The sequence below is a fragment of the Mandrillus leucophaeus genome, unplaced genomic scaffold (assembly GCF_000951045.1).
Source record: "Mandrillus leucophaeus isolate KB7577 unplaced genomic scaffold, Mleu.le_1.0 Scaffold242, whole genome shotgun sequence".
Taxonomy (NCBI): domain Eukaryota; kingdom Metazoa; phylum Chordata; class Mammalia; order Primates; family Cercopithecidae; genus Mandrillus; species Mandrillus leucophaeus.
In genome coordinates, this window is record NW_012102499.1 from 773,099 (window position 1) to 784,903 (window position 11,805).

The window sequence follows — 11,805 nt, forward strand, 5'->3', positions numbered from 1 at the left end:
AACATGGTGAAACCCCATCTCTACTAAACATACAAAAAATTAGCCGGGCGTGGTGGTGGGCGCCTGTAGTCCCAGCTACTCGGGAGGCTGAGGTAGGAGAATCGCTTGAACCCGGGAGGCGGAGGTTGCAGTGGGCCCAGATCATGCCACTGCACTCCAACCTGGCGACAGAGCAAGACTCCATCTCAAAAAAAAAAAAAAAAAAAAAAAAGTAAGAACTTATGCAGTGATTCCAACCACCTTTCACTTTGACTTTCCTCAGATAAGACCAGCAACTATAACACTAGCTAGTGCTACTCAAGCGTTTAATATGCACCCAGCTGTGTGTTAGGCACTTTGTATGAATTAGCTCACTTAAACTTTGCAACCACTATGTACGTTGGGAACTATCTCTCTCTCTCTCTTTTTTTTTTTTTTTGCATTCCTTAAAATTAAGGCTTAGGGAAGCTATGCCTACTCCAGCAAAATTAGCACAAGCACAAGTGAGATACAAAATTCAGGTCTATCTGCCTGCTAAGCTTATGCCCTTAACTGCCGCCTTCTGCTGGCTCCCCTTCAAGGCGATCCAGACTGTCCAGACAACATGATGATCGTCTATGGTGAACAAGAAACCACCAGTGACCCATGGCAGCCACCCCTACCCCGTACAGTTTCTGTTTGCAAAATCAATGTTCCCACCCAAGATGCCATCCTTAATGTGCAAGTGTTTTATAACGATTGATTCTATCCTATCTTTGCTTGTTATGGAGGAAACAGGGAAAGTTCTTGAGGACACCCAGAATTTAGGAGCCAAAATGAATTCCCCAGTGCCTCTGTCCTTTAATCCACCCTAACCAGAATGTGAGCGAGAAAATCAGCTTCCTTCCCTGAACTATTTTTAATGTCAATGTCTGCTCACCTACTGTTTCTGCCATCTATGGCTCATGTAACTGTTTGTTTCCACTTTCTACCAGCACTGTTGCCAAGGGTCCTGGTGAAGTCTTCCCAGGAGGAAACCACAGCCTGTATTCTTTGAAGGGCTGCTGCACATTGTTGAATCCATCAACATTTAACTGCAGTTGGATCCCTAATATATTTTGAGGTCAGCCACTTCTCCAGTGGAACTCTTAAGTACAGATGCTGAATTTTCTACTTTGGAGAGAAAAAAAAAAAAACAAAACTACTGCCCACAGATTGATACTTCCATCATGGAATCAGCTTTAATGGCAAGAAATGAAGAAAAACAAGAGTGGACCTTCAGAGCTACAACATCTTCCTCCTCCCCTTCCCTCCCCACCAGCCCCTTTCCCACGGAGAACTTCTGTGATGTCCCAAAGTGAGGTGGTGTGGTTTCCAGTCTCAAAGGTATTTTCTGACTTTAATGTTTCCAAGGCATTTCACCAGAATACAGCTATAAATGGCAGCTCCCAACAACTGGGCTCTGACTCACCCACACCCACTTAGTGTCCACTAAGTAGTTCAGGGTGACTCAGTTTAAGCACATCTCAGATGAGGTCACTCTGCATACACCTTGGCTTACCTGAAATAGCCTGAACTTGAATCTCACATAAGGGGAAACTAGTCATCAATCACCAACTCATTGACTACCCTCAGGAAGTCCTGCAGAAATCAAGAGTCCTTGAGGAGAACACGTGGACCATACCAAAACCAGGGTTTAAATCCATTCTGCTTAAGAGTTCTATCAGTCAGTTTAAGCATAAGTTACGCTGCACTAGCAAACAACCCTAAAAACCTCAGTGGCTTACAGATTTATTTTTCACTCACATGTTTGTAACGATCCATGTTGGTTGTAATGCATATTGCTTCAGGACCCAGTCTAAAGGAGCAGCCTCTAAGCGGGGGCATTTTGGTCTTAAGAGGGAAAAGAAAGGTGAGAACCACGTGATGGCTCTTTCATCTTCCGCTAGGAAATGATACCCTTTATTTCCATGACATTCCATTAGCCAAGACAAGTCCTGTGACAGGCACGATGTCAGTCACCACAGTTAAATTATTCTGTCATAGGGAGGGATAGTGAATATTTTGCAGAAGTAATATGATACACCACAAGGGTATATGACATCCTTGTCTCCCTTCAAGGAGTCATCCTGTTGTAGGCCATAATGGTAGGCCTATTCATGTGCACATTTGGTAATGTATTCCTGGTGACAAAGCAGTTACTCTTCAGTCAAAAGCCGTGTAAGAAGCAGTTGAGGAAAAAAAGTCCTGGTTGAGCTCTGAAAACCTTGCGTTGATAATTTCACTGACCAGGAAGGCATCAGTATCAAACTTGAAGAATGGGTGTCAGTGTCTAAGAAGAAAATTCCAGAGACAATGGTGGTGTGCTCTTTAATGAAATGCCCGTCACCACTGCTCTTAATAGCATAAAGACCACATGCTGTGAGAAAACACAAACGTCAATTACCAAGTCAAGAAACAGACACTGAATGTGAAAAAGGTTTTGAAATACCTTAAGTAATTTATTTTGTTTCTATTTTTCCTTCTGTTTGTGTACAAGAGTAACTTAAAAGAAAAATCTATGTGTAAATAGTTGTGGTTTTTTGTGTGTTTTGTTTTTTGTGGTGGTGAAGGAGGAGCCTAAATGTCCAGAGGACTGTTTATCCCTGAAGTGTGATATACTAAAATATTTATCATTATTTGTATCAATTTTCCTTGGAGTTCAATGTGCCCTTGCAGTCTTCAGACTTAATTTTAGGAAAATATATTTGCATGTTTTCCCCCCATTCTCAATGTTTGGTGTCCTAGTTGATCATACCCTACAGAATGTTATGTATACGTATTATACAATTCCTCTGTGGACATGCGTTTACTTTGTTTACAGTTTGGGGGTTCTCTTTTTCCTACTTTGGACAGTGCATGTACATTTACTTTGCATGCTGGTGCTTTTTTTTCTATAGCAATGGTGTCTGATAGACATATGCAAGTTACATGTAATTTAAGATCTCGTAGCCACACTAAACAACAGGTAAAATTAATTTTAATATATTTAACCCAATACATTGGAGATATTATTTCAGTGAGATATTTTTCATTCTTATCAAACTAAGTCTCAGTCTGGTTTGCATATCTCAGTTGAGACACTAAAGTTTTACTGATAATACTTAATCCATGTTTAGATTTCATAATATCTAAATTTGCAAAGTAAATTTACATACCCATGTTGGTTTAAATGTGCTTAAAAGTTTTCCAATAACTGAAATGACTAGCAGTTTAAAATTTAAAATTTTGTTACTTGATTACTCCATATTTCAAGTATTAGTGGCTACCTCAGAGCAGTTTCATAGGATGATTTCCTAGGTTTGAAGTGTGTGTATATTTCTGGTATTATAAGATGTCAGATTAGTTTTTGGAGAAATATCTTGTCTTAATTTTTACCTGCTTTGATGTGACCTTTCTGATGTGTTTTTTTCATCTACCTCTGTGTATATGTGTGACATTCCTTTATAAATGCAATATGTTCGCATAGGTCCTACGCTGATTCCTTATTAATACTGTGCATCCTTGAACTGAGAAAGTGGGTATTATTCCTGAGCTATATTATGGAGGATAGTAAAGGCCAAGGACCAGCAAAATGAACTGGTTAAGCCTCTTGAGCTTGTTTTAAGCCTCTTGAGTTTGTCGCCTCCAGAAACCTCACCAATACCCTGTGAAAGTTATAGGTGGCCCTTCTCCCAGTGAAACAACCTAATGGAGGTTTTTGGTGCATGGTGATTTTTTTTTCTTTCTTTTCTTTTTTTTTTTTTTTTTTTGGGACGGAGTCTCGCTCTGTCCCCCAGGCTGGAGTGCAGTGGAACGATCTCGGCTCACTGCAAGCTCCGCCTCCCGGGTTCAGGCCATTCTCCTGCCTCAGCCTCCCGAGTAACTGGGACTACAGGCGCCCGCCACCGCGCCAGGCTAATTTTTTGTATTTTTAGTAGAGACGGGTTTTCACCGTGTTATCCAGGATGGTCTCTATCTTCTGACCTCATGATCCGCCCTCCTCCGCCTCCCAAAGTGCTGGGATTACAGGCGTGAGCCCCCGCGCCCGGCCGGTGCATGGTGATGCTTTTGTTTCCCTTTAGCAGACATAGAAGCGGAAGGCTGCTTGTTTTCCCCAGTTTCTCCTTCACCCACATACGTATAGTAGGCAAAGACGGCGTGCCTACGTTTTTCACATGTTTGAGCCCACTCACTGCTGACAGATTGTTGCTCTTGGTCTGTGCTCCCCGACCTTGCTTCAAGCCAGGGCTGCAACATCTCCTTGGGAGAACTTCCTACTTTATCCAGTCCACCCATGAACTCCAAAGCCCCTAGCCTCCTCTGTGTCTTCCCACTGGTAGTCTTCCCTAACCTGAAAGCCCCTTTTGTATACAGTATTATGGTTCCAGATATCAGTGTTTCCTCGTTTCAATGAAGATGGAAGTTTACTTTACTGCTGCTTATTCTCCATGTTGTTCTCTATTGGTTTGCAAAAAAGGGGAGGGGGCAGAAATGATATTTCTCTTCGCAATCCAGAAACTGGTTATAAACAAATTTTCTGACCCTGGAGAGGCCTTTGGGTCTCAGCTAAAAATAGATTGGAGTCATGGGATATGGAACATTGATTTTTTTTTCTCCCCATTGGTAAAGTCAACATATCCCAGCAGTTAGGTCTAAGTGACAGTCTCTGTAACTATGCAGATTACTAACAGGCATTCATTTTGCAAATGTTCCCACTTGATTACTTTCATATTTCTGTAGTTTAATTAGGCTGGTAGGGCACTGCGAAGAGCTTAAGACGTGCATTTGTCCAATGAGACTGATTTCCAGTTACAGAACAATTCCAAAAATCAAGTATGCTTATAAAGAAGGTATTATAAGCCAACAAGGACACAGTGTGCCAGGAAGGATTAAGCTGCCCTGACTGTACTGGAGTGGGGCAAGGGGAGCCAATCATTCACATTCTAAACAGGCAGGAGTGCAGGACTCAATAACTGTCTCTGGTACAGGTACACCATGTGGTGCTAATGAACCATATGGTCCTAAGAAAGGCTGCTCTTTACAGCCTGTTACTTAATTTTGTTTTAAGCTCAAGCAGGAAGAAAAGCATAGACTTTTCTTTTTCTGACACTAAAAACTACACAACCTTGTTATAACAATGATATTTTCCTTTATATCACAAAGGCAATGTGACTGCCCATTGGTTATAGAATGATTAGTTTCAACCTGGTTATTAGTGGGCTACTTTGCATTTTCATTCCAGGAAACTCTGGAGATTAAACAGTGAACCTACATCAAGTCAGCCCTTCTTAACCATTATGCATTTTGCAAAATGGAAGTACAGTGGCTGGTATTAGGAAGATAGCCTATAGCCACAGAACAGAGAAAAGTACTCAAATGACAACCTTTAAATTTAGTCCTCTGGCCACTGACAACCAACAACTTTGCCATGAGAAACTAGAATTAGGAAAAAACTGAAGTCTTACAAGCCATATTAACATGAAGAATTAAAGCCTACCTCTTCCAAGTACTGGCCATGCTTCCAATAATATTCATAAAATAAGAGGATAGGAAAACCTTAGGTCATTCAGAAATGCTTCATCTCTCCTTCCACCTTCTGGTCATGCAGAACTGGCAAACCCACAGATCACTATGGACAAGAACAGAGTTGGGGCAGTATTCCTTGGTCTAAACTAAATCCTTTCAACTGCAGGGTGCCTATCTCATTCCATGATGATTTGTCCATATGTCTAACCTCTAGAATACTAGTTCTTATGTCTCTTCAGTACCTAGTACCTGGCATTCAGTAGACATTCAGTAAATATTTGTTTAACAAACGAATGAGTGAATGAATGAGGACTACAAAATAGCTAACCTTCACACAAGCAAGAACAGTTGACTGTCTAACTTATAGAATCTCATTAAAAATGCATACTTGTCTTAAACATTGCAAACTGAGAAACTGAAAATCTTCCTCTCATCTTAATCTCATTTCCTATAGTCAGTCACAGTTAATATTTTGATGTCCCTGTGAATTTTTCTCTCTATATGATAAACAATACAGTAAGTTATAATATCAAAATGGAGTGGATGAATCTTCTTTCTAGCCCAATGCCTGAATCACTTTCACATTTCCCAGTTCCTCTTAGCAAAATCAGGTAAATAATTTTGCTTGTGTTATAACATCAACTGTGTTGTACAATGATTAGCAAACAAAGTTCAGGAGATTGGCCTTCTTGATCATGTGCAATGCAAGCCTATAGTTTAGTAGTGTTGAATATGTTGAAGCTAAATGGAATTATTAGAAGTATCCCAATACCCAACATAAATAAATGCAAAAATAAGGGTAGCTGGATTCTCTCTGTGTATATGAGCAATTGTTCTGCTATCATATTTGGAAAAGCGCTTCTAGGAAACAGAGAACAAGCTGGTTGCCACTTCTAGCAGGTATGGAAATGTGATCCAGCAGCCAAAGCCCAGCTCTGGAGCTGGACTGCCAGGTCTCAAATCTTGGTCCCACCAGTCACTAGATCCATTACCTTGGAAATTTATGTAACCACTCTGTCTCAGTTTCCCCATGTGTAAAATGCAAATAAATATACTTCTCCCTCATATTTTTGTGAGGATTAAATATATTTGCATATAAAACACTTAAAAGAATACCCCACAGAGAAAGGCTATAAGATACATTATTTTTATTCATTGAGATACAATTTATGTATGTAAATGCACAGATTTTATGTAAATAGTTTGATGCATCCTGACAAATGTGTACATGCACATAACAATCACGCCAGTCAAATGTAGCTCATTGACTTTCTCAGAAAGTTCCCTAGTATCCCAAACTCACCCCTATCCCTCCAGGCAAGCCTGATTACTTTTCTTTCCCCTATAGATTAGAAAGAATTTCATGTAGATGGAATTATACAACGCATGTTCTTTTGTTCCTGGTTTTCCTCACCCAACATAATGTATACGTTTTATCCAGTAGGTCGTTATATCTTTATTGCTAAGTAGTAGTTCACTGTAGACCACAATTTTTATATCCATTCTACTCTTGATGGACATTTAGGTTGCTTTTAGTTTTTGCAGAATATTTGTTTTTGAAGAACTTTTATTTTCCACACATTCTTTAGGTGTTTCAGAATATTTTACGCTCTGGAAATATGAATTAGGATGTGCAGGTGTGATTTACCCACACGGTAGTTTGTTTCCTATGTCCCTTTCTCTCCCTCCTAATCTTTAGAGCCTCTTTACTTATCTGTTGTTCTTCACAGGGATTGAGAAAATTGTTGGCTTCAGGCCACAAAATGGGAGACCAGTGATGAGTCTCAAAAGGGAATAACAGGGCAACCAGAGCACCATGAGGTCATTGGTGGCTGAATAGGATTTGATTAGCCGGGCCCTGTGCCACATAACAGCCCGTTGCTGCATTTTGAGAAGAATCACTTGGCTTTTCTTAGACTCCAATAAAAGCAAGAGTTACATTCACATTTGACTTCATATGTTTAAAGTACAGGAACGTGAATGAAAACATAAGAAACAAGAAATGTGGAAAACACTTGGAAGTTTGAAAGTAATCCAATAAAGTCTGACGAACGTGAGCGTTGCGCGCTGCTCGCTCTGAAACCGATTTTGCCTCAAGCAGCGTGCAAGTTACAGAAGCGTCTGTCGGCTGAAAATTTTGTTATTCAGTGGCTACAATAAATGTAATCCCATTTATGGAAAAGGCTGGCCGGTTCTTGAAAGCACTTGTGCGAAACAAAGACCCTAATTCTCATTAGAATTCACCCATCAAAACTCAACCCCGCAGCCCGTTCTGACAAGGACATCTAGAGTTGAGGATTATTTGCTGTCTTTAACCGTCCATTTATCAGTGTCCGGCCCGGGAAAATAGTTTATCCAGAAAGCGAGGGTCTCCACCGCTACTTAAACCAAATGGAACCAAACAGAAGGAAACAATTTGTTCTCCGGGACTCGGGAGAGTCCTCCGTCGCAGTCTGATTTGACTACTCTGTTTCCATAGCAACAGACGAGGCGTCCTCGAACCAGCGAGACGTGAGGAACATGATGTGCTCGCAGGAGGCTGCAGCTGGACGCTCAGGAACGCTGTTTTGTTTTGTTTCTCAAAAGCTACTGAAGTATTCAGAAAGAATCCAATCAAAATTGCATTTAAAATGGGTGGGGGAGTTGCTTTTTTTTGGCCTTTCAGATGACATGAGGATGAAATTAATTTCTGAAATGCGTTCTCCTTCCTCTTACCAGCAATACCAGGAATATGCTTGAGGGAAATTTTAATCAGATTAAAGGTTTTTACCTGTGCCTCTGCTGAGGTGTATGAGCACAACAGCGGCCAGAACTGAATAGCAAGGAAACGCTCAGATCCGGATAGTCTCCCCAGCAACTGGCTGGGAGTCTGCATGGGCCTGAGAGGACAAAGGCAGAGATTAGGAATCTGGAGGTGACTCCGTAATATCCTGTGTTGTCTCGCGAACTAGATTAGTAGAGGCACTCACTCAGGAAGGCATTTTATCTCTTCCTCTTTTTATAATAGCTTTTGCAAAATGCTTCATTGCAAACGTAATTATATTTTTGTAGAAAAATTCATAATCTTAAGAAGAAAATCAGAACTTTACCCATGTCCCATTACAAACATATGTCGAGTGCTAATAATCCATGATGTATCACCATTCGATGTCTGTGTGTGTGTGTGCGCGTGTATGTGTAACACTTTTTAAATGAGATCACACTGTTGTGATTTATTTTGAGGAAGCTTTTCCCCTCTCCCCCTTAATATGTCAAGAACATTTTCCCACATTAAATATTCTTTTACATCATCATTTTAAAATCACTGAAGGGCAGTCCATTATATGAGGTACCATAATTTAACTTATCCCCTATGATTGGCCATCATGGATATTTCCTATATTTTATGATTATTAACAAACGGGCAATAAATGTAGTCAAATATTTGCACAAATTCATGACTAGCGATTTTTTTTCCTTGCAAAACATACAAAAAGTGCAGAGACACATAGAGATTTGTCTGCCAACAGCATGTTTCATACCTTATGCCAGGCCTCTGGACAAAACCAAATGATCAGTCATGGAATAGATAACATATTTCCAATATAAAGTCAGTCTACTTCCAGTAATCAAAAGCTCAGATTCTGCTAGCAAGGAAGAAAGTCATTGACGCTGTACACAACAAAGACATCCAGTGATACCTGCCCACTTAAATCAAATCCAATAAAAAGAAGGTAGTTGAAACAAGTCAGCAAGCCTGGGCTTATGAGTGATTTCACACACTCACCACTGACAACCTCTTTGTATTAGTAACAACCTTTGGCAAATGACATACCAGGTTATCTTCACTGGATTAAAGATCAATTTTCTAGTTTCAGTGTTGGAACTATAAACAGTTTATGTCTTCAGTGGACTTTTACACTGACACCACAGATACATCGGGTATGAATAAGACAAAAGTAAGTTTGCCCAACTATCCTTGCCCTGAGTCCAGGAAGAAAAGAGAAGTCCCAGCCCTCAGAGAATCAAAAATTATGGTACCAGTCCAGTTGGATACAAGGCTGACAGCTGGGGAGGGGTGAGCACTGTGTTGATCTCTGAGGAACTGGGTTTGTTTACCCAGTTAGAGGATAGCCAGCAATTTCACCAGCAAAAGCAGAATCCAGAACTGTGTGTCCTACACCATCAGCTTACCCACAGGGGCAACCACAGATTCTCCTTTGTGGGGAGGAGGGTAAACTCGCTATACTCATGGTTCACAGACAGCAGCATACTCTATACATGGTTCTGTTCCTTGCTCTTTTGTTTTTTTTATGGTTTTTTTTTTTTTTTTTTTTTTTTTTTTTTTTTTTTTTGCTTAACGTATCCTAGGGCTTTTTCCAAATCACTACATAGAAACTTTCTTCATTCTTTTGTATACATCACATGCCTCTATTATAATTTATTTAATAGTCTTCTGTTTATTTAGTGTCCCATATTTTACAAAACAACAACAACAACAAAATGCTGCACTTTATAGCCTCTACCTATGTCGCTTCCCACAGGTGTGACTATACGAGAACATTGCACGAGAGTGAAGTAGGCAAAATTTTCTCCTATAAGGGAGAAATTGCTAGAAATGGAACTTCTGAAACTTAGTGCGTGTACATTTGTAATTTTGAAATAGATTGTCCTCCATGAAGATTTGACTAATTGATATTTCCACCAACCATACACAGTGCAGTATTTAACTCAACTTTTAGTTTATAAAATGCGAAGGAAATGGTACCGCAGTGTTGTTTTAATTTACATTTCTCTTGTTTAATAAGGTTGGGCATCTTTTTGTATGTTTAAGAGCCATTTGCATGTCCTCTTCTTTGAACAGTCTATTGCTACCCTTATTCATTTCTGCATTGGTAAGGTTGTCTTTTCCTCAGACATTAATAGGTGCTATTTATCTGTTAGGAAGCATAACACTTTATCTGTGGCATGAATTGCAAATATTTTCTCCATATCGCCATCTGTACTTTTACTTTTTTGTGGGTTTTTTTTGCCATGAAGAAGTTTCCACATGTAAAGTAAATTTATATACTTAGGCCAGGAGCAGTGGCTCACACCTGTAATCCTAGCACTTTGGGAGGCAGAGGTGGGAGGATCGCTTGAGCCCAGGAGTTTGAGACCATCCATCTCTACAAAAAAAATAGCCAGATGTGGTAGCATGCGCCTATAGTGCCAGCTACTCAGGAGGCTGAGATGGGAGGATGGCTAGAGCCTGGGAGGTGGAGGTTGCAGTGAGCCATGACCCCACCACTGCACTCTAGCCTGGGAGACACAGCAAGACTCTGACTCAAACAAAAAAAATTCCATACTTAAATATATCAATCTCTTTTATTATGGCTTCTAGAGTTTGTGTCATAGGAAAGCCATCCCCACTCTAAAGTCATAAAGAAATTTTCTCATCTTTTCTAGTAGAACTTTTGTGGCTTCACTTGTCGTATTTGTCTTTGATTCATTTGGGATTTGTCCTCCTAAATGGTGTGAGATACGGCTTCGGATTTTTTTTTTTTTTTACATTTTTTCCTAGATGGTTGTCCCAGTATCACTTATTGAATACTGGTACAGCTGGCCTCAGTATCCATAGATTATGCATCCTTGGATCCAACCTTGAATAGAAAATGTAGCTAGGCCTGCAATGGTTATGTCTGTACTGAACATGTACAGACTTTTTTTCTTGTCATTGTTCCCTAAATGATACACTACAACAACTATTTACATAGCATTTACATTGTATTAGGTATTATAAGTAATCTAGAGATGATTTACAGGAGGATGTGCCTATATTATATGCAAATACTATCCCATTTTATGGCATCCTAGGGTTTTGGTATCTGAGGGGATCCTGGAACCAATCCCCCAGGAATACCAAGGGATGACTGTCATCCCTTTTATCATAAAGTCCCCTGTATTGGGATTATGTGGACTTTCTGCTCTGTTCTATTGGTCTGTCTGTTTGCTCCAGTGAACATTAACTGTTTGATATTTAAAATGAAGATTATAATATCTGCCTCAGAGAACTAGCCTTAAGAATTAAATGAGGCCAGGCACGGCAGCTCATGCCTGTAATCCCAGGACTTTGGGAGGCCAAGGCGGACAGATCACCTGAGGTCGGGAGTTCAAGACCAGCCTGACCAACATGGAGAAACCCCATCTCTACTAAAAATACAAAAGTTAGCCAGCCGTGGTGGCGCATGCCTGTAATCCCAGCTATTCAGGAGGCTGAAGCAGGAGAATCACTTAAACCCAGGAGGCAGAGGTTGTGGTGAGCTGAGATCGTGCCATTGC

The 11,805-nt window shown here is 40.3% G+C and overlaps 1 protein-coding gene across 2 annotated transcripts in view; it reads left to right on the forward strand.

Annotated features, from left to right (window-relative positions):
* The window catches only part of SLC28A3 (solute carrier family 28 (concentrative nucleoside transporter), member 3), a 72,799-nt gene extending 69,332 nt beyond the window's left edge, over positions 1-3,467 (forward strand). For both annotated transcript variants that reach the window (XM_011982739.1, XM_011982738.1), the window contains one exon: positions 954-3,467. In XM_011982739.1, the coding sequence (XP_011838129.1) occupies positions 954-1,080 (127 nt within the window). In that variant the 3' untranslated portion in view covers positions 1,081-3,467. The remainder of the gene's footprint in view (positions 1-953) is intronic.
* The last annotated feature ends 8,338 nt before the right edge of the window (positions 3,468-11,805 follow it).